The 27,549-nt window shown below is 32.6% G+C and overlaps 2 protein-coding genes across 4 annotated transcripts; both read right to left on the bottom strand.

Moving 5' to 3' along the window:
• Positions 1-5,478: 5,478 nt before the first annotated feature.
• On the bottom strand, positions 5,479-10,471 carry LOC115970508 (UDP-N-acetylglucosamine transferase subunit ALG14-like). Its single transcript, XM_031090135.1, has 6 exons — positions 10,159-10,471; positions 7,971-8,190; positions 7,725-7,864; positions 6,096-6,242; positions 5,950-6,009; positions 5,479-5,831 (listed from the first exon to the last, which is right to left on the bottom strand). The coding sequence occupies exons 2-6, from the start codon at positions 8,143-8,145 to the stop codon at positions 5,655-5,657; spliced, it is 699 nt and encodes a 232-aa protein (XP_030945995.1). The 5' UTR covers positions 8,146-8,190; positions 10,159-10,471; the 3' UTR covers positions 5,479-5,654.
• Positions 10,472-14,402: 3,931 nt separating this feature from the next.
• LOC115971085 (alpha,alpha-trehalose-phosphate synthase [UDP-forming] 5) lies at positions 14,403-21,437 on the bottom strand. Of its 3 annotated transcripts, XM_031090774.1 has the most exons (5): positions 21,104-21,437; positions 20,777-20,870; positions 18,313-20,373; positions 16,500-16,773; positions 14,403-15,000 (listed from the first exon to the last, which is right to left on the bottom strand). In XM_031090774.1, exons 3-5 carry the CDS (start codon positions 20,292-20,294, stop codon positions 14,677-14,679), a joined length of 2,580 nt encoding a protein of 859 aa, XP_030946634.1. In that variant the 5' UTR covers positions 20,295-20,373; positions 20,777-20,870; positions 21,104-21,437; the 3' UTR covers positions 14,403-14,676. The 3 variants fall into 3 exon arrangements, with proteins under 3 accessions (XP_030946634.1, XP_030946632.1, XP_030946633.1); XM_031090772.1 differs by lacking the exon at positions 20,777-20,870; XM_031090773.1 differs by lacking the exon at positions 21,104-21,437 and having other exon boundaries at positions 20,777-21,073.
• Positions 21,438-27,549: the final 6,112 nt, after the last annotated feature.

Genomic DNA, 27,549 nt, shown 5'->3' with positions numbered 1-27,549 from the left:
AGAGAATTTGATGTTTTTTTTTTTTTTTAAGTGAATAAAGAAAATAAAATGGAATGTAAGGAATATTAACAAACTTAAACCATTAAAAGAAGTTTTTTTTTCTTTCTCCTTTTTTCTAATTTTTTAATGTCAATAGTATTTAATTCCCTAAATGCATTATATACAAATTATGAAATAATAAGTTAATAAGTAAATTCTCTTATCATCTAAATATTAGAATACGAATCTCATCTACGCTCAAAACTAACCGAATTTTTTGTCTTCAAATAAAGAATTGTCGTTCTAAAATAAACGTTATAAATTAAAATTTTATATTATAAAAAAAAAATTAATAAGCAATAAATGATGACATAGACAGGGGTACTGGTTGTTGGGAGTTGAGAGGCGGGGAGAGGCAATGACGCGGAAAGCATGGTAGTGGTTGGATATGGATGATTTTAAAGGCTGACAGATTAGATTATAATACAATGGCGGCGCCACCTTACGGCCTTAAATATATATATATATATATATATATAATAATTTAAAATTTTATATTTATTTACTTTTAAAAAATATTTTGGGATGACTTGAATTTTTTTATGTCAATTAAATTAAATTTTAGTTCATAATTTGAGCAACTTAATAATATATTGGAGTCTTTTAAGCGAAAATAAAAAATTCAAAAAAAATATTTGAACTAAAATCTGAAAAATAAAAATAAAAAAATAAATTTATAATAAAACTACTACAGGTTGATAGTGGCTTGATTTTTTCGACTAAGCACACTGTCCAATACAACACAATTTTCAACTTTTTATTATTTTTTATTACAGTATTATTTTTCTTCACCAGACATATATTACTTACTTCTCATTTTTAATTATTTTTTCTTATTTATTTTTAACCACACACGTCTTCTATCTCCTTGATTTTTACACTTCATACTTTTAAATTTTATCAAATCTTCATCTACACTTTTACATCTATGTTGTGCCTTCCTCCTTGTTCATAACTTCTATGTCTTCTACCAGTACCAATGCGGTAATACCTCTTCTCAAGTTTTGAGTTTCAAATTTTTCAATACAATTTTTTTTTAGCTATACAGGTACCTTTGTTCTTTTTTTTTCCTTTTGAGGTTTTTTTGGTTTACAAAATGCAAATTTGTTTTGGTTTTAAGATTTTTTTTTTTTAAGCACAAACTTTATGCCGGCTGAATCTTGAATTTCGGTCGGTATTTACCGAAACACCCGAAATAGACCGGAATGACCCAAAATTTTTTCGGAAAAATGGAATAAGATGGGTTATTGTTCTAGTTTGTTTACCGGCATGGTATTTTCTAGTCGTTATGATCAGAATGGAATGGAATTAACAACATTGAATCAAACATAATTACCTAAAGACTAAAAAGAAATAAGATTATGTAATTTATGCTTTCTAAGGAACATCCTGAACAAAATTCTTGAAGCTACCACTATTATAATATATATATATATATATATATATATATATATATATATATATATATAAAGAGACACCAACAAAACTGTGCAAATTTATTGCATTGCATTTGCATTGCCGCTTACCACTCTTTACGTCGACTTCATCAATTATGTGGTGACCATGACCCAGTTCAACGTACTTTTGTGGGTCACTGTGGTTGGAATATTGCATGTGTGCGACAATATTAAGGTCAACTCAACGGTGGTGACATATGTTGATATGCATATAGATTGTATTTGAAGCCCCAAAGTAAATAAGAATACTGCAGGCCGAAAGGGCGATAAGAAACATTTTTACTAAAGTAATTTAGATTCTGTTTATTTTATTTGAAAATTTCGACCTGTTTTGACCATTCACATATCCAATTTTTAAAATCTAATACTTAAAAAATAAATAAATAAAAAAGAAGAAGAAGAAGATGTTAAGCTTTAGACTATTGTTGGTCGCTTTTAAATTAAACAAAGGATTAATATTTGATTAGCAACAATGCATATATCCGATATGGAAGAGTTGTTTTGACATGGAATAGATTATTTAGAGAACTAAATGGGATATTAGAGTTAAAATGGAGCATGTTGTTATTGCTGGGAATACCATGCTTCACAAAGTTCTAAGCTCTAGATTTGGCTGCTTGCACCTTCTTTGATATGCTAATGGCTCTTGTGACCAATTATGTTACTAGTGCTTTCTATAGATTAAGGGTGTGTTTAGATACTGCTTATTTTGCTAAAAACTAAAAATACTGTAGCAAAATAATTTTTAAATGTGTAAATAGTGTCGTAGGACCCATTTTTAATGAAAGTTTTGTTGAAAAAAGAGGTTTGAAAGTCCCGTAAACAGTGCACGGGACCCACTGGAAACACACCACAATCACAAACGCACATCTAAAAAAGAAGAAGAAGAAGAAGAAAACGCAAACACAAGACGCTGCCTTTTCATCGGTACCCAAACGAGTACTAAGAAATTGCTTTAGTGTCAGATTGTAATAGGAGTTGTTAGTTTAGACCTTGTCAAAACATAGTATTTAACCAGTTTTAAGATTGAGTTGTTAATTAGATCTATTATAAAAGCCTTAGGCTAAACACATCATCATCAATATCATGCAAATGCGAAAATTTAAGAGAGAGACACTATGATGACTAAGGAAACCAATGAAACAAAACAGTTTCATAGGAAAAACCTGGGGTACTTGACATTATCAATCCCAAGGTGAACAATTTCACTATTAAATAGAGATTTACAGTCAAATAACCCTATTCGTTGTAAATCTAACTACAGTTACCAAACTGAAATCTGAATTCCACAAACATCTCTGATAGTGATATCCTACAACATTAACCTCCAATCCACGTACTTCAATGTTTCCTTGAAGATTTGAATCTAGTACACTTGATATCTGGAGATCAACAACTTTAATCCACCGGTTCAAAGAGCATGTGAGTGATCACTAGTACAGACTTTGAAAGACCAATAGGTACAAACTACAAACCTTTTAGATCTCAAACTGAGCTGCCCCAAAGTCTTGAAAAACATACCCTAGGATTTCCATTAAATACATAGTGAAATAGGTCTGAAACCCTAATAATCTGATGGGCTAATGGGCTGAAATTCTTATTCTGAAATATGACTTTCGATCAGTCGAACTTAAGTTTCGATTGATTTAAACTCTTAAAAATCCTGTTCTTGAATTAGTTGATTTCCTGTTCTTTTCACACATAGTAGTACCTTAAGCATTGGCTAATCATTTCTATAGACTCTATGAACTATATATCTAGACAAGTTTGTGTTCACGAGTTTGCCAATAAAAACTATGCAAATATAGAATCTAACAGGAGTGCTAGTTGGTATTTTTATTGTTCTCTAGTTTCTGTGTGTTGTAAAATCTACTAGAGGAGCTGTCTCTGTTTTTTAGCAGAGTTTTTCAAAAAATAATAAGACACAATGTAAGGAAGCACAAAGGCTAAAAACAAGCTCACATAATATTTTATTGGATATATGACAGTAGCCTAAAACAAATAACAAGCACAGAAAATATTTCATTAGATATAAACAGTAGCCTAAAACAAATAACAAGCACAGAAAATATTTCATTAAATATAAACAGTAGCCTAAAACAAATGTGGCTAAGGTGCAGGAAAAAGTCTTACTTAGGGTTAGGGTTGTGCACTCAACCCGCCAACCTGCAAAAACCGACCTAACCAATACAACCCGCTGGGATAGGTCAGTTTTTAGGGGTTTCTGGGTTGGGGTGTGAATTTTCTTTACAGTGGGTTGGGTTGAGTTCGAGTCATAAGATTTACAAATTCACCTAACCCGACCCAACCCACCTATATTTAATATATATTTAAATTTCAAAAATATACAATACAGTTTTATTATTAACTTTTTCCCCCTTTTTATTAATAAAAATCAAACCCTAAGTTCTCCTCATTTCAATCTCCTTATCTCATGTTTCTCTCTCTCTCTCTATCTCCCTCTCTCCCCTCCCCCTCCCCCTCCCCCCCCTATTTTGAGCTCTAGATGAAATCCAAATCCTAATTTCTCTTCATATAGTTTGTGTTAGTTTGGTGTTATGCTCAACATTATTTGGTTATAAATTTTCCCTTATTTGTGGTAGTGTTTTTTTAATGCTCAATTTAATAATAATAATAATAATAATAATAATAATAAATTTAAAATAAAATAAAAATAAAAATAAAAAACTATCCAACCTGATCTACGTGAATTGGGTTGTATTTTTTTTAACCCACTATGACGAATTGGGTTGGAAAAAACCCCTCAACCTAACCTATGCACACCCCTAATTGGAGTTGCTATTATAATAGAAATGATAGGATAAGACATCACATAGTTCCATCAATTTCAAAAGCTACAATAACTACAAGTATGGCCAAGGGTAGAAGCAATGCCATTTTTCCCTTGCTAGACTGACAAAGCCAACACCTTGAATTATAAATTGTCAAAATTTGAACAATAGGTAAAGGCTAGATTATGGGCCATGCCAATCACGAGAATATACTCACTTGCATAGAGTTAGATCTTGCTCATGATCTTTGTTTGATTTTAAGGTGTAGTATATAAATAAAGAATTAATTCTAATCATATATGATATAATTAAAGATGAACAAGATCAAATAATATAACCATAATGTAAAGAGAAACAATCATTCCAAGGATGGAATAAACGTCATCAGGGTACATCAAATTATGATGTGATCACCCTTATATAATAATTACAATTTCTATAAGCAAACTAATTAAAAAAAAAAAAAAAAAAAAAAAAAAAAAACCAATACTGCAAATTTTTTTTTTTTTTAGAATGTTACTTCACAAAGGTGGTTATTGAAGTGTGAGTTCCAGTTAGCTTAACTAATAAAATCTCTGATAATAGAATAAGAGATCTGTGATTTTTACACCAAAAACCGATTGGTATTTTAATTTGATGATAAAAATGTATCATCAAGAACGACGTCATAGGGTTAAAACTTTCTAAAAAAAAAAGATAGTTATTGAAGTTAGAAGAAAGATGGCATCTTTTGGCCATCTGATTGCAGATGCCAAGTCTTAATTCAAGGCTGCAGGCCCGCCCCCGCGCGCGGGGGGGAGGGGGGGTCTGAAATAGGTGCTGAATGAAATCATAGCTATCAAACAATCGGACAGAGACTTAGAACCTATCAATTCTTTTAGAATAGAGTGATTTTAGAGTTTTAAGTTTAGGAGAAAAAATGACAATAAAGCTGAAACAAGACAAGTGAGGGATTTATTGTATTGATCAAGGTTTCTGCTGATTGATTACAACCTATCCTAGTTAAAAGATAGCGAGTGCCCATGAAATTTTTAATTTTTTTTAGCAAGTATCAAATACAATTTCTACCAATTTGCAGAAAATAAAAGAGTAAAGATTTAAGGACTAGAGGGAGAGAGAGCGCCCAGATTAAGCTTTAAAAAATTATAAATTCATTGAACTCAAGGTTATCATTATAATTAAGCAGTATGAACTTAAAAATCACTTGTATAATTTTTGCCGCTTTCTCCAGGATAGGATTCAAAACACTGCTATTTTCTTGTGATTAAAAAAATTTTTGACTAGCACTAATCATTTAAAATAGGGAAGTACATTACAAAAACTTAGGTTAGTCTCTGTACCCATGGCAGTAGCATGAAGCAATCAACTACATGAGACAACCAACATAGTGAGCCCGGGGATATTTTCTCTGTAGTTGTGGCCATTGCACAAATAACTCATCAGCTATTCTTAACTTATAAAGAAGTAAACCACTTAAAGACAGCCTTTTCACCCTTGCTATACTCTCAACATAAAAGATAGATGACCATCTAATCCCCAATACCTGCACTCAACGTTAATTGAACTTCATTATCATCCCAACGAATCAGTCTACATGAGTTTATTAAGTTTGAAAGACCATCAGAAAAAAGCAATAAAGTCTTAATGAAACAAGTCCAAACCTTAAATAAGAACGCAATTGCGCATAGGGGAATGCAAGTGCCAGGCCCATTGCAGAGAATCTGGGGTTGTGACAAAGTAAATAATGAATTACAACCAAAGTAATAGAAATGAATAAGAGAATAAAAAAGAAGGATAGAAATAATACCACTTGGGGTCGAATTTTAATCATTAGTTGAAGGGCATGAACAATAGCAAGAAGAGTTGTCCAAACAGAAGTAACATATGATTGACCGACCTCCCTACTTCGATATATCTGCATGAATTGTGCAGTCTTTACTGCCCCAACCCCATTCTACAGTAAAAATAATTTCAAGAAGTTCAATTATAAGCTTGAAATTCAATCATAAACCAGAAAAAATCTAATGAAAATAAAATCAGCACCAATCAAGCTCTTAATTAGAACCACAATCCACTGAACTTACAATCTATAAACACCCCCACAAAGGAGTGAACAAAGGGGTTGGGGAGCAATGTAACAACTATACCCTTAACTCAATTTAACTAATCTCAATGTCTTTCATCCTATTGATTACCATCAAAGTAAAAAAGAAACAAAATTCAAAGTCATTGTAAAAAGCTAGGAATATTGGAAGACAATTATATGAATCATAAAACCAATAACACAATTTCAAATTTCCTTCTAATTAGGCAATAGCGTCCAGCAAGTGGTAAGCAAATACAATGAAGCCTGTGGGAAGTTACCATATACCCCAAAATTTGAAAACCAAAAAGCAAGCTACGTGAGGCCACAACACACCTTACCAATCTTCTAAACCGAGGCTACAACTCGACTATTCTTATAGTCAATTGCACCTACACCCTAATGGCCTAAATCCTAATATCCTACTATTATTTTAGTGTCAAATTTTATTGTTTCTAAATTCTAAGGCTTTGCCTAACCGTTTCCATGGTATTAAGTGCTTCTCTATTACATTTTTTTTTTCCTTCTAAATCTCTTTCATCTAATATTATAGATGCATCCATTCTCATGTACCTGCATATCATTTAGTATTATTTTATTTGCTTGAATCTATTGTATTTATTTATACAATATACTTGCACATGCCTTGTAATGTGTTAAATTGTTGAGAAATTTCTATATGATTATGGAAATAATTTTCTTTGTTAAGTGGATTATCTATATGATTGTAATTTGTTGGATTATTGTATTTATCTCCAAAAAAAAACATATAACAAATATTTTCGTATTTTTGTTGCGAAGTTTTAAAATATAAAATTATTATGCACATACTGTTATTTTTCCATTTCCGTATTTTTCTGCAAATTTTTAAAGCGTACTTCTTAAAAGGATGCCGAATTATATTTGTCCATATACTTACCGTATTGTACTAACTATGCTTCAAACCAATGGTTTTCTAGTATCGACGGATTCATGCTACATAATCATTAATCAAGCCAAGAATGCTCCAAACTCCTTTCACAATTCAAAGATGCTGAACTTGAAAGCATAATTGAGATAGCATACGGTCACATGAACAATTGAAGGCTTAGCCCTTCCACAACCATCTTCGACATAAGAAAAGCTAAAAGCCTAATAGTCATTCACTCTCAAACTGAGCAACAGACTACAATGACTTGGTACAACTGTACAAATCCGCTAACAATGCAAAAAAAAGGAGGGAGCTTCCTAAAGGAGAATAAATCTGGGATGCATTTAGCTTTGAAAAGCACAAACCCTTCTTTGACTGCGAGACAAATAATAGAGAGAGAGAGAGAATAAAAGGTTAAAATGAAAAACCAGAACAATATCTACCTCATCAGCAAGGGAATTTTCAAACAAACGAGCTTTTTGGAGACTCATATTGTCAGTAGCGGCAGCAATGTAGATTCTGGGAGAAAACCTGTCTTTCTGCAGCACGGACAAGAGATTAAGCATCTCGGCAGTGTGACCCCCTACAATTGTAAAATGTCCAATGATTAAAAGGAAAAAAAATAATTATAAATAATGAAAGAAACAAATTTTGTATTAACAGAAATCAAGGTAGATCCAGAAGTTCACCTGAACCTAAAACAATGAGGGTACTGACAGGTTGTGGAGCTCTTTTGCAAAGAGGTTTGCTGCTCCTATACATAGCATAGAGGACACGACACATGACTAAGGTGATACCAACAAGAAAGAATGTAATGGTAGCACTTGAAGCCATAATGGAGCAACATCCATTTCCTTTCTCCATTAGAAGAAGCCTTCAGCTCTTAGCCAATAGTAATCTGCGTATACTCTACAGAAATAAGCAGGAAAAGAAAAAGGATTAGGAGAGATGTTAACTCAAGACTGAGGTAGCATTTGGGGAAAAAATTTGTAAATTATTATAGAGTAAATACGGATATTAAAATGTGGATTTAGGTTTGAATTCCTTAATCCCTTATACTATAAGTCTATAAAATAGAACCTTCCAGTCATTTTGAAGCAACAATGGAAAAATAATTTTCTTCTTACTTTGGAATTTTCCTTTCAAGATGTGTTTATTGGGTCAATGTGAGAAGTCTAATTTCAAGAACAGACAAAGGAATGCACTACAAGGACAATAGAGAGTGCAAAAGCAAGATGAGCATAAGGCTAAACATGGAAAAGTCAAGACCAAATAAGACAACAATGTTATAGCTATGGATCAATCAAGAAGGATTTTAAGTTGAAAAGCCTTCCAACCATTGACTTTATCTTTCAAAAGGTGATTGAAGAGTTGGTACAAGTTTCAAGTTCAAGAGTTCTTGTACTTAAATACTTTCAAAATCAAGGCTGAGTTTTTCCCAACTTGGGAAAATGATACAACCATGGAAGACATTTTGTTGCTACTTCAAATTTTGTACTTTCAAGATTATTTTATTGGGCCAGTGCGTAAAGTCCAATTGAAGTAATAGTCATATGGTTTTAAAAGTCTAGTAATAAATATTCTAAATGGTTAATTCTGTATTCAAGGGCAAAACTACAATTTTGCAACTCTTGCTAATTATGGGCAATTTGGAAATTTAGGCAAGTCTAAACTTTTCTAGGAGATTCTAAGTATCTTTGGTTTAATTCATTGGAGTCTTAAGTTAGTATTTTATCACTTTATGGTTACTAGGAAGTCATTTACGAGTCAAATAAGGAGTTTTAATACCGCCAGTACAAGAAAGAGCCCCTATACATTTATGTTCAATGAGCTCAAAGAATTGATGTAGGGATGGATAATAAGAATTGAATATTTGGTTGTGAAAGGAATGTATGCCATAGTGTGATATTTTTTCTTTCTTCTCTTTCTCATGTTACTACTGTTCATAGGAATTTTTCTGTAGCCCATGAGCACCATATTTTTTTCTCCTTTCCTTTTTTTTTTTTATTGGTAAATTACCCAATCAGCCTTCATTTTTCATGTCACCCTCCATCTTGCTCTTATAAGGAGTGGAGGTTCCATTTGAGCTAAAGCTCATTAGCTCACTTTTCCTTCTTTCTTACAACCTCAAATCAAACCCTTCCTTTTACTTAACAAAATCCTAAAACCCCACATAGATTCACTACCAAGTAACCATCTAATAACTCATCAAACCACCTTTAAATTCTAAACAGAATGGCTATCCATAATTTTTCTAGCAACTTGTTTGCTTCAAGAAATAGTATTCTTTCCCTTCTTCCCCATTTCATAAAAGTCTAATCAATTTTGAGCCCTAACCACAAATTCTCATAACCCGAAACCTAAGAATGGCTATCCATAATTTTCCATCATGTTGTATTCTATTCCATGTCGTGTTCGTGTCTGGGTCCATGCTTCTTAGCCCGTAACTCACCACAAGCACGCATAGATTTCCTAAATCGGTCCTACATCATATTTCAAATCCAATCCAAGGGAATAACCTCATTGCCCAGAGGCCCATACCTAAATGATCAAAAATTCACAATTGTACTGACTATGCAAGGAAGATAGCAAGAAAATAATCCATTTTCTCTTATTATTTCTTTTTTGTTGGTGTGAAAGAAAATTCATAAAATTAAACTCCTAGGTACATGGGTATGTATCAAATTGTGAGCCAAATAACCAAGTAATCTAAACTTTTTTTCTTTTCTTTTTTGATTAGTAATAAACTTGGTTTACTCTGCTAAAGTTTTTGGAGGCAGAAGATAAGCTAGAAACAACATATTACAAATTAAATGTAAAAAATTAAAACAAAACAAACCCAAAAAGAAGAAGAAGAAGATGAAGAGGGAAACTGACCAAGGGATTGGAAGGTGGAAGGTGGGACTGAGTCGATCTGATGACACTCCTCAGCCACTTAACTTGGACCACCACCGTCTTCTTCTTCTTCTTCTTCTCCTCTCCTCTCCTCCAAATCCCAAAAAACTGATGGATTGGGTATATCTCAGATTCGCTCCCAAACTAATGCTTTCTTTTTGTGTTTGTCTTTGTTTGGTCACACAAAACATTGCTACTCAATGCCTACAATGGAATGGAAATTGTATTTATTTATTTTTTTGATGGATTCTAATTTGGTGTGCAAACAAAACACAGCTCTCTCTCTCTCTCTCCAAAATGGGTAAAATACCTTCTTTTTTTAGATAATAATGGGTAAAATACCTTAATTTTAAAACTACATACCAAAGTACCCTCTTTTCCAAGTATTTAACAAAAAAATTCATATTTTTGGAACTTGATTTTAACAAAATCTTTACCATTTAAATTTTCCCAAAAATTTAAATAGAACTCAACATTGTTAATATCGATTTCTACTTAAAAATACACATAGAACTCGATTTTTAGAATATTAAGTTTTACACAAAACTTGATTTTATTAAAATCGAGTTTCAAAACATAGACATTTTGCTAAATACTTTGAAAAGATTGGTATTTTGCTACATAATTTTAAAATTAAGGATATTTACCCATCTCTCTCTCTCTCTCTCTCTCTCTCTCTCTCTCTCTTTATATTTTGACCAAAACTAAAAAGTCTCTTTTTTTATTAAAAAAATCACATTAGAGTTTTAAACCCTATAATTTTTTTATGACAAAACTATACTATTGGTCTCTCATGTTTCAAGTAAGTGTTATTAGTCCCTCAAGTTTCAAATATGAGTATTATTAGTTATTCTATTAATTATTATGGGAAATACTAACGAGTGTCCTTAGAGCACTGGTTAATAATCCATTTAAAGAAAATTTTTATAGGAAATGAAAAAAAGTAATTAATATTTTGACAGCTTTTTTCATTTTCTATAAAAATGGTATCAAAACTTTCTAAAATTGATTATTAATAAGTGCCTTAAGGGCACTCATTAGCATAACCCAATTATTATTAATCTCATTGTCTACTTGGCTAACAGGACTATGATAAGACATTTTTTTGTCATGTCATAGTTCCCTTTCCATTTTCAACTACCCCCTCCACTATCGCTCCCTCCCCCCTTAATCCAAATAAATCCCAAGTGTAGAATACTCTCGCCCCAAATCCCACATATATTTTTAATTTTATTAACCACATTAGTCATAAATTATGATGCTTTTTCTTTAATAAAGAATCACACAAGTCATATTAAATATCTTATCAAAGTTCGGAAAAAAAATTATCAAGTTAGATATTAAATTCAAGTGAAAAAACCATGTCTTAAGACAAAAGGTCTATTTAGGATCCACTTATTTTACTGAAATTGAAATTTTTTTACTAAAAGTACCATAAATAAAGGTAAAAGTTAGCTGAAATAGTACAGTAAGATCCATGAATAGTACCTAAAAGTACAGTGAAACTCATAAATAGTAATAAAAATAAGTTAAATGGTAAAATAAGCTGACTTTTTAATTTTTTCCAAACACACGCGAAGGGTAACATCAAATTAGGCCGAGATGTTGAGAATATATAAGGATGCGAGCGCGTGGGTTGAGGATGTACCGAACTTCTTAGATCAGTATATTCTCGCGTATGCAATTCACTCCAATAGAGTAAAAGTAAAGCATATGATCATGATATATGAAGAAAAATTCTAACCACTCCATTGAAAAGGGGATTTTTCTTTTCTTTTTTCCCGTAAAATTTCAGTCAATCACTATTGATCTTTTTAATGGATTCAAGATTCCTATAGTTTAAATTCCAGTTGCTTTTGCATTTTCTCCAATTAAATTTGAGTCAATCACACTATTTTTCTAATGGGTTATAAATTTCTATCTTGCGAATTCAAAGGTGTTTTAGAATCTAATCATGCACCAATTCTTCTTCCACTATCAAGTTGCGTCAACAATCGAATAAAGAAGAGCAAACTGTGATGCCCAAATTATGTGAATTTGGACTCAAAACTTTGTATTGACGTATACTGACCTTGAATTTCACATGTCAAACTAATAGGTCCATCTAGACTATATAAACAATTACGATTAACTTAAATTGTGTCTAATCCTTTCTAGAATATAGGGCGAATGTTGGTTCCATTGCCATAATAGGTTTCTAGCAAAAACAACCACTAAGTATCAAAGAGGAGCTTAAGTTTTCAGCATTAGCAGTACTTAAAATATGTGCTAAAAATGTTGCATTTTTGGATGTGTGACGCCGACACATGATTTTTATATTTTTAATTACCATATGTCTTACATCTAAATAAAAACTAGCTTGTAATATAAAGCATATACATGTGATACATTTACAAATAAGCATAACAAAAAATGCGTATTAAAATTTTACCAAGTTTATATATAATATATATAATGTTTGTATATTAGAAAATATAACTTAGCCACTTATAAAATAAATTTAAATTTGTTTAAAAAAAAACCATTTAAATACAATCCATTAGGACCTAATTGGTAGGAGGATTTTTGTTTTTGTTTTCAAAACAATATAAAAACAATTTTCAAAAAAATGAACTTGAAACTAGTTTTCTAATAGTAATTTTTATATTATACGTTTGGCTCTCGCTTTTAAGAATAATTTTCAAAATACTAAAAACAAAAAAAATAATTGTTTGAGAGGCCATTTCTATCTTTGAGATTTTAAAAAATATATATTTACAAAAAGTAACGTATAGAATATGTAAATTACTTCTTCTATTTTTGTGGATAATAATAAGATAATAGAGCTCATCATGTACCTTTTTTTTTAATGATAAGTTTCAAATTTGAAGTGTAAGAATTCTTTTTGTGATAAAAATAAATTCTTTAATTTAAGAAATAAAAGAGTTTGGAAAAATATGTGGAGTTAACTGTTTTCAATTTATTTACAACTATGTCATTAAAAACATTCTCTATATCCTAAAAACACTTCCTTTGCCGTTTTTAAAATCATGTTCTAAACCAAAAAAAAAGGATACAGTTTTTTGAAAATTGTCTTTATAAAATATTAGCTAAATAATAAATTTAAGTGTGAGACCCACCATTTTATGGATTGTAAAACAAAAATTTATATTTAAATACTCTTATCAATCATACCTTTAAATTCTTAATTTTAGTTTGTTCAACCACTATTTGAATAATAATAATAATATATAAAGCGAAAATATTTAATAGCAAATGTTATTAATTTTATGATGTTTTTTGTTTAAGTTGATGTTGATTTAGATTTAGTCTAAATGGAAATGAAAAATAAACTGAAGCCTAAATTCAACATAAATATAAATTCCATTTTCATTATTATTATTATTTTAAAAAAAATTCACCCAACCTTTCTTTTTCCTTGTCAAAGTCAAACCGACCTTTCTTTTTCCTCTTTATTTATTTATTTTTGGACCATTCAACTTTTGTACTAATAGTTCACTTGACATAAAAATTAAAAATAAAAAAATAAAAAATAAAAAATAAAAACGTAAATTACAAATTACACTATCTATAGTTTTGAGGTATTTAAATTTTACACCTTAAATTTCAAAATTTAGATTTTACACCCTGAAATTTGAAAGTGTTCAAATTTTACCTTCTGATATTTCAAAATTTAAAATTTATCCCTTAAATTTTAAGAGTGTTTGAATTTTACTCCCCAAAGTTTACAATGTCTGGATTTTATAACTTGAAGTTTTAGAATTTGAAGGTGTTAAATCCAAACACCCAAAATTTAGGGGGTAAAATTCAAATTTTGAAACGTTAAGGTGTAAAATCTAAACACTCCAAATTTTAGAGAGAAAAATCTAAATTTTAAAATTTCTTGATATAAAATCCAAACACCCTCAAACTTTAAAAGTGTATAAAAAAATTATATAAACATTTCACACAAAATTAGACTCTAATTAAAAATAATTTTCTCTATATGGGAAGGAATCTTATACCAAGCAGACAACTTTGAGATATTAACTATTGATTACTATTGATAACTCCTCCAAAAAAAAAAAAAAAAAAAAAAAAAAACGCTTGATTATTTATGTTGAATTCAGCCATAAGAAGCATACTGCGTGCCATGCGTTTGCGTAGCTTCCTCTAAAATTATCACTGCGAGCCTATCCTCTGTAAGCTCTTCAGCCAGCCCTGTGAAATGTTTTTGGCTCGCTCTGGCAAAGCCTCTGAGAACCAGAGAATGAGCTGCTATCCCAATGGCACATTCACCCGTTAAAGAATCATGAAATCCATCATCAACAAACCAATAGTATGACATGAACAATACAACTCGTACTTTTCAATCTGACAGAAATGAACCTTACTACACCTACAAAATACTGATGAACTTGTCTCCAACCAGAAAACGCACACAAGTAGAGAAATCTTCACAAGATGAACCCTTTTAGATTATGATAGGGCCCTAGAGAAAGGAGAGAAAGAGAGAGAAGGCTATTTACTGTCTGCGATAACCACTCGATGAGGAGCTGGGGGAACATTTCTAGCAGCCTGCTCTGAAGCATTGGCAAGGCCCTGCAACATTCTCACAATCTCAGTTGTGTCTTCCAAGTAGTACTTAGCCTTGCTGGGTTTCTGGCCAACAGTGCAAGCAAACACTTCAGCAACCGGGGAAAGAGAATCCCTGGCACTCAGTATCTCCTCAAACATGTCCTCATCCGACCTGTCATCCCCAATACATAGAACAAAATCTGGAAGCATTCCCTTCTCTCGCATTGTTGAGAGGAGATGTTCTGCTACAATACCTTTATTAACACCCTGTTGAGTAGTCACAGAATCACACAGAGCAAGAGTTTAGCATATCTCTCATTTTGTAAGAATAAGTTTTTCAATTTAATGGATACTTTCTTTTTATTGTTAGAAATACAAAAAGGAATGAATCTCTCAAAATAGCCAAAGCATATGGGCAAATCATGCAGAGGAAATATTACTTCTAGATTCCATTAATTTATGAAATGCACTATGAATTTTTCATAATTTAGACCGATTATGGTTGGTACCACATTAACCCAAAATCTTAAATTATTAGGTTTTGAAACCAAATGTTAAATTCAACAGATGAAGACACATTGCTGCATCACCATTTTGAATGCAAAGATAGCAGTTACCAACCACAAATCAATCTGAAGATGATTAAGTTCCTCTCTCCTGTTTAATGGTAGTTACAAACTTTGCACCTGATGCTGTTTAGCAAATACTTCCTTTTCTTCACAAATGGATTACAAAATTAAGTTTTGTCGCTTGACTCAAGGAATTGTGGTTTGATTACCACAAAAATTTAAAAAAAAAAAAAAATTTTAAATAACCTTTCAGTTATGCTTCCTTATTTACTTTTACCATTTCTAAGGTAGATTCTGATGTAGTTAGTCCAGCGCGTAACGGATAATCTTTCTAAGGTTCTCTCCATAATTAAAACTTGACATTAACCCCTATTCTACTCATATGAGATAAGAAATTATTCCAACTTGGGATCTCATTATAACTCCCCACCCCTCTTCTCCCTTTTCTTTCTGCTAGGCATTTTTCCTAAATACTAACCCTTGCAAAATAACAACCACATAGACCTTGGGTACTGTATCAGATTCGAAAAGAAATAAAAATAAACTGTATAATATTTAACATAAGAAAATTGTCTATTTCTTCAGTTTCTAAGCTAAAAAAGAATAAGAATGAGAGAAAATTCAAAGTCTATCCTTAATTGTGTAGTAACCTGGCCATTTGATTGAAAAATAAGAAATTGTACAAGTTAATAGAATGACAGCTAAAATACATCCTCTATAACTGGTAGAGTTTTATAATTTTGGTGCTCTCAGGACAGAACAAGCTCACTGCTAGCTCATGAGATAATTCAAGAGTTTTGATCTGGTTAATTTAGTTGAGCGGGATGAGGCATTCCTTTGGCCTAAAGGCTCTCTCTGGTCAATTTGACTCTATAAAATAAAACATACTAGTGGAAAAAAAATATTATAGTTTCCTTTACAATAGGTGATGATGATAGCTTTATAGTCCATAAAAATTTGACACTTTGGGAAGCCATGGGGGCACTGGGCAGGGGAGTAGGGATGGCAAAATGCCACCACTCCACTCCATAGCCAGGTTTCCTTGCCCTGAGGTTGTGTGTGTGTGTATTTAAGGCATTAATGAAAGCAGAAAGGCCCATGAAAATTAATGTTAACAACCAGTTCTCCAGCTATTAAATCTTGGCACCTCATTATAGATGGATATATGGAATGTAGAAATAGAATTGTACCACTAACCTGAGGTTTAACTTCTACTATGTGTTGGCCACTCTTGACAGAAACTGGCTCATTAGCGAGAACACTCTCCAGGTGGTCAAGAAGTTCCTTAGCCTGGCATGAGCCAAAATCTGGATCTGCATATTGATAACTCCAAACAAGAGCACTCTCTTTTGTCTCTATGGTAGATCCATCAGTTGTTTCAGTATATAATTGCATTACTGGCTCAGCAATCTGTTTCCAATCAAAATCTGGCACAGAAACACAAGTTTCCCAATCTGCCTCATGATTTGTCCTGAAAAGAACAACAATCAAATTGAATGACACAAAAATAATTGGGATTTGGAATATGCTGTTTTGACAATATTGTGAAAAATGAATGCCAACTGAGGAATGGATTGTTAACAATAATCACAGCCAATATTACGCTACTATATGCTAAAACAAACGGAATAAAAGATATAATGACAATAGAATAAACCTTTTAAAAGCTATGTGATCACTACATATTATGATAACAATATGACTTATTTGCCCTTGGACTTTATGACTCCAGTGTTAAAGTTGGGTTGGTTGGGTAGGTGTTAGGTTCAAAACTCATGAAGCAAATCCATCTCCTTCTGAACTCAGCTGTGATTTTGATTACAAATCTTTAAGAACAGAAACTTGATGGACAATTATTAAATGGATTGCACAACCATATGCTGGTTTCATTTTATTACATCCCTTAAAATTGTTGGGTATACATAAGTGAGTGGAAATCCCACACAGAAAATAATCAAATATACCAAAAACTAGAGAAATTAATGCAATATAATTAAGCCCAAACTCATAAGCTCAAACTTTCAGGTTAAGTGGTATAAGACCTCAATTGGAGTCTCCCAAGGTATTATCTTATACAGAGAGGTCTCAAAGCCCCATGGAGAGAAACTAATAAAACACAAGCTATTGGGTTAAGTGGTGTCCCTAAATGTTAAGTTAAGGCCTCAATTAAAGTCTCCCCATAGTACTATCTTCACAACAAAAGTAACCAAATTGCTGATTTTTCAGGTTGACGGCAATAGACTCTACCACTAGATGATTTCAACATGCAAAAGCCTGTGAAGCCAAGCCTGAATAAATTTTAAGACTCAAATGCTGTAGGAACATCAGATATATGAAACACCAATATATGCAAAATTAAGACATTTAGGTTTGGGATTTAAGGGGCATCTGGATATCTCCAGTAAACTGGATGGTCCATTCAGATTGCAATTGAAGACAAGCTGGTGAAATATGAAGGATTGAAATAACCACCACCACAAGGGCTGTCAATTTTAGAAATCCAAATTTAAGTAACAGAAGCAAATACATGTAAATGAGATCCTAATATCACTTTTCCATTTTCTCCTTGGCTTTCCAACATACGGCATGAAGCTGTGGATATTAGTCAGCCAACCAAAATGGATATACTAGAGATTAGCTCTTTATTCAATTGAAGACACAAACCTAAGCCACCAAATTTGCAATAACTAACAACCATGATCCAAATTTAAGATTCATCCATTACTACCACAAGGAAACCACCGTTGTGCAAATTAGGTTCTATTCAATTCACAAACAGATTAAGGGGAGCTAGTTAACACTTCTTCTGCAAAGAAAACCAGCAAATTCACCAATTGAATAAACGGAATTTCCTAGTATATGCTCAACATCATTTTGCATGTTGCCCATATGACATTGAGGAACAAATTTAGATGATGGTTAAAAATCAAAAGATCACATTTACAAGTGTGTAGAACAGCCTCAAGTTTGACATGGCTCTATTTTTTGGAAAAGGGAAAAAAAATTGTACCTTACAAAATAACCATGCTCTGCTGCAAGCCCAAGATTTTCACAAGCAGAAAACCACTCAGTTAGAGTATTTCTTCCCTTCCCACTAACTAGGAAGACAACATTTTTGGGGTCTCGGCACAAGCTGTTTAAGATTCCAACAACTTCAGTATTAGCAGTTGTCGTAATTGAACCAGGCAACATCATAGCACCATCATAATCCAAAAGAATTGCTCGGCTCTTGGTCCTCTTATAAGATGAAACAATATGCTCAACTGAAAGTTTTCTGAAATTCGGATCCAAAGCGATCACTCGAAACCCTAAACCAAAACCAATTCCCCAGCACCTCCTCCGCACATGGTCCCTACATGCCCTTTCAAGATCTTGCAAAAAGCTACGTGCCCAATATGCAACATCATGAGTACTGACATACCTATAGTGCTTCTCATGCCTCATCTGTTTTTCAGCCTCAGAGACGATTAGGGCAGTATCCATAGCTTCAGCTACAGCATCAATGTTCCATGGGTTAACTCGAATTGCACCACTGAGTGATGGGGAGCACCCAATAAACTCAGATACCACCAGCATGCTCTTTTTTGGGGTCGATGGGTTTAGCCTTAAGGTCTCATCTAGTTTCTCATTTCCTTGTCGGCATATAATATATTCATAGGGTATAAGATTCATTCCATCCCTCACTGCTGTAACAAGACAACATTCTGCAATGACATAATAAGCAATTCGTTCAAAAAACTGAAGTGGGGTATCAATTAAGACTACTGGCTTATATCCTTGCCTTCCAAATGTTCCATTGATCCTGCTCACTGTGGCAGTCGTTTCAGATTGGACCTCCTGTACATCCTTCCCTCTGCCCCTTGCAGGGTTCGCAATCTGAACCAAAACAACTTTTCCCCTCTTATCAGGATGTTGTATGAGCAATTGTTCCATAGCCAGAAGTTTCAAGCTGATTCCTTTAAAGATGTCCATGTCATCAACCCCAAGCACAACGGTTTGGCCTCTAAACTGATCTCGTAACTCTGCAACCTTAGCTTCAGTATCAGGCAGATTCAAAACAGATTGAAGCTGGCCTATATGAATCCCAACAGGAAGAATTTTAATGCTTACAGTGCGGCCATAATACTCGAGCCCTATGTAACCCCGCTTTGATTGATAAGAAAGCCCAAGCATTCTACTACAACAAGATAGGAAGTGCCTAGCATAATCAAAAGTATGGAATCCGATGAGGTCAGAGTTTAAAAGAGCTCTAAGAAGTTCATCTCTAACAGGAAGTGTCCGGTATATCTCAGATGAAGGGAATGGACTATGAAGAAAGAAACCAAGTTTTACCCTATTGAACCTCTTCCTCAAAAATGTTGGTAAAACCATCAAATGGTAGTCATGAACCCACACAAAATCATCATCAGGACTGATCACTTCCATTACTTTATCAGCAAATATCTTGTTCACTGATAAATAAGCTTGCCAAAGGGACCGATCAAACCGACCACCAAGATCCGGTGATAGAGGGAGCATGTAGTGAAATAGAGGCCACAAATGTTGCTTACAGAATCCATGATAGAATTTACTGAAAAGCTCAGTGGGGATAAATGCCGGTACACATTTGAAAGTTTCAAGTAAAGTTTGAGCAACATCGTCTTGCTCACGAGGATCAATCTGTTCTTTAAGACAGCCAATATAGGTTACTTCAACATCTTCTCCAAGGCCATCTTTAAGTTGTAATAGAAGTGAGTCCTCATCCCAGCTAAAAATCCACTCTCCACTGTCACTTCGATGTGCCCGAAGTGGAAGCTGGTTTCCAACAATGATCATCCGTTCTTGAGAGACGGATGAGGGAGCATCAGAGCCAGTGCTCTCATCATCTAGCTCGGACAGTACACCAGCAACAGTTGCAACTCGAGGAAGCCTCCTCCTCTCACGACCAAAAGTTAGAGAAAGAGCATCACCAGAAGCAAGATCCAATAAGTTAGAATATGACCTTGAAACCATTGTGATCGAGGACAAAACACTTTTGGTCTACAAGGAGTACAAAGAGGACTCTCTTGATTCCTGAAAATCAAGTTCTACACTGAAAAAAAAAATTATAATAAAATCAGAACATATATGCCAGAAGTTCCCCAAATCTCTAAGCAAAATGAAATATAAAACTCCCAATCACTCACTATCCCAGTAACTGCATATATGTATATGTAAATTTTCAAAAGAAACTCAGTTGAGCCTCTCTTGAATTCTACATATGATTCCGAATTATGAAAGCCTAACCAGACATAAGAGGAAAAAACAAACCCGGCATACAGATTCTACATATGACAATTATTCATTATTCATACATACGTACATATATATGATTGACACTCAGCACTTACTTGACCAAAACTCATAAGAAATCTGATATTAAGAAATTCTAAGCAGATTTGGGAGTACCCAGAAGCTAAATCAGACAAACCATCATCAAATGGTGACAAAATTACCTCCAGAATCCAACAATACAGCAACCCGGGAAAACCAGGAATGTCAAGAGGGTCTATTTGGACAGCAAAACTGACGAAAGTGGCTTAAAAAGGCCTAATGCATAAGCAACCCAGTATCATTGGATAAAAAATTTATATATTTGTGTATATATATATAGTAAGAAGCTTTAGAGAGTCAACTTTAGCTAACCAGTAGAAGATGCAGCCATACTTTTGAAGTGGGAAGTGAGCAAAAGTAGGAGAAAGTGGCATGCAACATAAAAGAAAAAAGAACCACAAGAAAGATAAAAGCTTTATAATTGGTACAAACAATAAAAATGAACTTACACTTGAAGGCCTGGAAGAAAGACAAAGAGAGAGAGAGTGTGTCACACTGTGTGTGTGTGTGCGTGTTTGTGAATTGATAGTCCAGACGCAAAGGAAAGATTCTCTCTCTCTACTTTGTGACAATACCATTAGCAGAACTTTTCTTTTACTTCCAGTTTGCACAAAAAGCTTATTTGTGATTTTTTTTTTTTTTTCTAACATCCGACAACAAGTGGGAAGGGATGTCCTTATTCATAGAAGAACTTGATTCCTCTCTCTCTCTCTCTCTCCAGTCTCTGAGTATGACTGTGCGTGTGTTGGTGTGAGCGAGCGAGTGATTGAGCGATTAGTGATTACACGAGGAACAGTGAGAACAGTACACTCCAACGTTTTATCCAAAAAAACAAAAGTACACTCCAACGTTGTTAACCATGGTTAGTTTATTTATTTATTGGTTTTGATTAATTGCTTGCCTTCGTCTACCTAACACAAATAGAGGTGATTGGTTCAATTTCCAGTTTAGCGCGTGTATTACACGAATCTTTTAGAGGGAAGATCAATCATTAAAAATATATTCAGATACCGCTTATTTGCTTAGAACTAAAAATATATTACTAAAAACATTGTAATAAAATATTTTCTTAAACGCAAAATACTGTGTACAAATATTATTCACGCGTTTTGTGCTTTGGCTGGTCTATGAACAATGTCATGGGACCAATCAAAAAAATGCAAACACAACTTCAGTGCTAGGTAAACGCACACTAAGTTGACAACACACATTTTCACAATAAATTATAAATGTCAAGTTGTTATTAGTTTTTTTTTTTATTGTAGACAAAAAAAGTGATTAAAGTTGTGAATTCAAATTAGAAACAATAATAACTTATCACCTATGATTTGTTATAAAAATATTATGAACATAGCACTTCTCCCAAATTTAGTAACCATAAATAAGTTTCTTCAATTGATTTCAAAATTGATAATTTGATTGTATCTATAATATTTTGAAAAGATAATATTATTTTTTACTTATCTAAAGTTTACTCTTATTTTATTGATAATTAGCATGTAACTCATGCAAACACATGGGTGCATTTAAAATTAAATATAATTTTTACTATAAACATATAAAAAAATTAGTCAAACTCAAACTATTATATATATATATATATATATATTTTTTTATTTAAAGCATGTAGCACATGCATAAGTATGAATACATTTAAAATTAAACACAAATTTTGTCATAAAATATAAATAATTAGTCAAATCATTTTTTTTAAGTAAACGTAATTAGTCACATATTAAAATTCTTACCTAAATTTAATACTACTTCTGATCTTTTTTTTTTTCTAATTTTTAATAAAATAGAATGTGTGATGATATTTGTTATGTGGTGATTTTTATTGAGTATATGTGATTGGTTATATATATATATATATATATATATATAGTTCATTAATATTAGATTCTTAGTATTTTGCACTCATTTAACTTATTTGACACAAAGATTATAAAACTTAAATGGACACATGGCACAAACTTAAGTAGATAATTATGATATAATCCCCACATAAATTTAGACACATGGCACAAAATTGGATTCCATAAAAATATAAATAATTATTCAAATTATTTTTTTAAAGTAAACATAATTAGTCACATATTAAATTTCTTACCTAAATTTAATACTACTTGTGATCATTTTTTTTTTCTAATTTTTAATAACATAGAACGTGTGATAATTTTTGTTGTGTTGTGGTTTTTATTGGGTACATGTGATTTTTTATTTTTATGATTCATAAATATTATATTCTTAATATTTCGCACTCATTAACTCACTTGGCACAAAGATTAAAAAACTTAAGTGGGCACATGACACAAACTTAACTGAATAATATGATGTGGTCCTCACATAAATGTAGACACATGGTGCAAAATTGAATTCTAATTTCAAATTATAATTGAACTTTCTCTGAACTTTGCCTATTAATATATTAAAAAACTTAAGTGGATAATTATGATGTGGTCCTCACGTAAATTTAGACACATGGCGCAAAATTGGATTTTAATTTCAAATTTTAATTAAACTTTCTCTGAGTTTTGCCTGTTAATATATATATATATATATATTCGGTAATTGGAAGAGAAATATTTGAATCATAGATATTTTCATTAAAACAATATGAAGTGTCACTTAAGTATTATTGTTATTAAGCTTGGTTTAGCACGGCAATTGTTTTTTGTAATGATGTTTGATAGACCCGATCATATCATCGTTGTCCGTAATCACAGGTAAGAACGAAGAAGATTCCCAAATTCGTCCTGGCAGTAATGGTCACCAAACAAGGATGAACAAATCCATCTTCACTCATCAATGAATCGTTACAAAGCATTGATCAGCTTCCATACCATTGGGAGGATAACCCACCATTAACGCCCTGCAAAGGCGTTACCAGGAGAGAATAAAGTCACCATTAAGGCTTCAGCAACAGCTAGAAGGAGGCACCTATGTGCACGTATATATATAGCCATGAAATCCAAAAGAGAGGTACATATACAAAGTAATACTCTAGCTCTTGAATACTGATTTCTTAACTTTTCTTTGGCCAATTTTTCTGACTTTAACATCGGAAGTTTTGTGGCAGGCACCACACCGATGACCCACATTTCTTCTCTTTCTCCATTCATTTTTTAGGGTCGGGTTGGCTGAGGACGACTCTAATCTGAACGACCACACTTGACTGACGATTCAGACATCATCAGTTTGGCGCCATCTATGGGAAGATTACTATTCAACACGTGATTTGAGAGTACTGTTCCAGTTAACTCACAAGTCCAGATGGAACCCAACACTAAACCTAAGCCACTGCCACTAAAAACAAAACCCTCAATATGTGGGTATGAATCACTGGGTGAAAGCGCACCCAATGGGTCGCTAGAAGATTCTAGTAAAGCCCCTAAGCGGGCAAAAAGAAATGCGACGGAAGGAGAAGTGCACTTAACTTCAGAGTTACCCACCATTAAAGGAAACAACACCACTCAAAAAGGGGAAAGGGAAGCACAGAAAGAAAAAAGGAACTCAAAAGACAGGAATACAAGCAAAATTCAGAAAGGAAAAAAGCGTAAATAAAGGGCGTACCTGGAAATTAGGGGAGAAACTGAGAAGACTAAGAGCAAAATGCGCAACTAAGGGAGTCAAAGAAACCAATCGCAAAGAGAAGATGAAGAAGTGAAAAAAGGAAAGCCAAAAATCAAAAGGTTTTGCCTTGAAAAATGCGAGAAACCTGAAAAGGTCTTCACCGGAAACAAGACCCCCCGACCAATCAAAATCAAACACGTGGCCACGATGTGTGCCACGCCGCCATTAAACAATCAATGCTGAGCAAAACCCCAAGCGCCACAACCGCCAAAAAAAAAATAATAATAAATAAATCCTTTCGTATTCCTGTGACCGTCCAAAGTGTGGACGACCTCGGAATAGGGGGGTAGCTGATAGACCTGATCATATCATCGTCGTCCGTAATCACGGGCAAGGATGAAGAAGATTCCCAGATTCGTCCTGGCAGTAATAGTCGCCAAACAAGGGCGAGCAAATCCGTCTTCACTCATCAATGAACTGTTACAAAGCATTGATCAGCTTCCATACCGTTGGGAGGATAACCCACCATTAACGCCCTGCAGAGGCGTTACCAGGAGAGAATAAAGTCACCATCAAGGCTTCACCAACGGCTAGAATAAGGCACCTGTGTGCACGTATATATATAGCCATGAAATCCAAAAGAGAGGTACATATACAAAGTAATACTCTAGTTCTTGAATACTGATTTCTTAACATTTCTTTGGCCAATTTTTCTGACTTTAGCATCGGAGGCTTTATGGCAAGCACCACACCGGTGACCCACATTTCTTCTTTTTCTCCATTCATTTTTTAGGGTCGAGTTGGCTGAGGATGACTCCAATCTGGACGATCACACTTGACTAACGATTCAGACGGGTACATTTGGTAGATTGAATAGAGATTATATTAGATATAATAATCTTTATTACTATGAATAAAAACTCATATTCAAATGTTTGGTTGCTACCTATAGAAAGTTTGTAAAATATTTTTTTAAAAGAAATTTGTAAAAGATTTTTAATAATAATATATATTGTTGAACAAAATTTAGTTACAAATGTGATTGTAGCTAATGCCTACAACTTTACTCATCAATATTTTTTATTTAGATGTGAAATTTGAGAAATCCACTATTTTATTACATTTTCTTCTTACATCCTTCATGCTTACAAAATATTCAGAACATTAAAGATAAATAGTTATGTCATTAATCAATTGTTTCAATTTTAAGTTTTTGTAGTCTAAAATTATGAGTAAAAAATAAGTTTATGGATTTAATAATAAATAACATTTGATTGCTACGAAATTTGACAGACTTATTAAGAACATTAAAAAAAAATGCAATCCATTGATTAGATTTTCAAGACATGTAGTCATGTTATTTTTTTTAGTGAAATACAACCAAGTTTGTAGCCAAATTTTGTTGTATATTGTTTCTTTTGATATTGCAAAAACATCTTGCACTAAAATATTTTTATTTAAGTTAATATTAAAAAAAAAAAAAAAAGAAAAAAAAAGAGGAAAGAGAGAGAGTATATTTTCTAGAACAATTCCTCAAGTGGTTCCAAGTGTCATGAGTCATGACAGGAAAGGTGGGATCTAATTTAGAATGAAGCCTTCAAGGGCATGAATTCTCATTAGTCATTCTCAAGACCCATAAAAAGATGAGACTACATTTTCAGGCATTCAAACAATATTGGATTTTTTGAAGATAGTTATTAAAAAGTCCTATCAAACTCTTTATTATGAGTTTGAGAGAAAGGTATACATTGATCTTTTTTAAGTAAGATAATAAATGTCTCCAACTTTATATAAAAAATGAGTTCGTTGATGTTCAAATCGATTCATAAGAGATAAGATGCGTATGTTGTAATTTTTTTCAAAGAGCTTTTTGGAGAAAGATAAGTAGACAACCCCATTTTAAAGTATAACATGGATTGGCAAGTATCACCACTTTGAAAAAGTCCTAATATTTAAGCTAATTAACAAAATACCAAACCCATTTATAACACACCCATTAATATTTAATATGGTTTTTTTTTTTTTTTTGAGAAAACAAATATTTAATATGGTTTTGGAAACCATTTTCTTTGAAAGCGATTGTGCGTCTATTTAAGCATAACATCCATTATTATTATTTTCCAACTAGGACAAATGGTAATGGACAACACTGTTAGTTGTACAAAAATTGTGTTTTTATTCTCTTAATTTATTTTAAGCATACAATCTTTTATATATACATATATATGGAATGTCTCTTAGAAATGAATTTGAGGAAACATTAAACAAACAAACGTGTAGTTAATTAGCACTTTATATCTCTTAGCGTGCTCTAAAAACTTATGTTGATCGATGACATGAATTTCCAGTCTTATATTGCATCTCTCATTAGAGCATCTCTAGCAAGTTCTTCAAATTTTTGTACTGTTTGGAGAATAAACAGTGACTTTTATCTTTTAGCTACCCACTTTTTCAAATACACTTTTCAACACATTTTATCTCATTCTCTATTTTTTTTAAATATTATTTCTTCATTTATTCTTTATTCTTTTTTTAATCATTATTTATTCTTTTTTTAACAACTATATTTTTTAATGAGAAGTGTTATGTCCACAACATTTTACGCAATACTTTCACAACAAAATTTATATAGAAAGTTTTTATTAGTTCTAATTTGAACCCACCATTGAAATTATTTTTTTACTCGCCAATATTAACTAATAATAATTTGTTACCTAAAATTTATTGTGAAAATATTGTGGTAGTATTTTTCAATTAGGATTTTTTATTTTTTATATTATTTTTCTTTCTTTCATTTCATTTTCATCCATACATTTCATTTCTTCTTCTTTTTTTCTTGTTTTTCTACTCCACACAAGTGTCTAGTGTCCTATCTATCCCCCCTTCTTTTATTTTCTTTTTCTCCTGAAGAACATTCCAACACATTTACTTCACATCAGAGAGAGAGAGAGAGAGAGAGAGAGAGAGAGAGAGAGAAGGCCGGTGGAAAGGTCGCCGAAAGGACAAAACCAGTGGAGATCGGCGTTCACCATGCAGCACTACCATGTCCACCACTCGTCCTCCTCCCCACCACCAGGTTGGGTCAAATCGGTTTGTTCTTTTTTTTTTTTTTTTTTTTTTTTTTCATATTTGCTTGTTCTGATTCAACTTTATTGTAAGAATTGGATTTTGTTTTGTGTTTTGTGTTTGGATTATGTGAGACGTTTTTTGAGAATGAAGCAAAGAGACTAAAACAAAGATGAGAGGAGAGAGAAAGAATTGTTTTTTATTCGGTTGTTTAAATTTTTTAAGGAAAAAAATTCATTTGGAGTTGCTACAGTGT

This window comes from Quercus lobata, chromosome 12, assembly GCF_001633185.2.
Source record: "Quercus lobata isolate SW786 chromosome 12, ValleyOak3.0 Primary Assembly, whole genome shotgun sequence".
In the NCBI taxonomy this organism is placed as follows: domain Eukaryota; kingdom Viridiplantae; phylum Streptophyta; class Magnoliopsida; order Fagales; family Fagaceae; genus Quercus; species Quercus lobata.
Note: the sequence above shows the minus strand (reverse complement) of the source record. Positions and strands in the feature narration are given on the sequence as shown.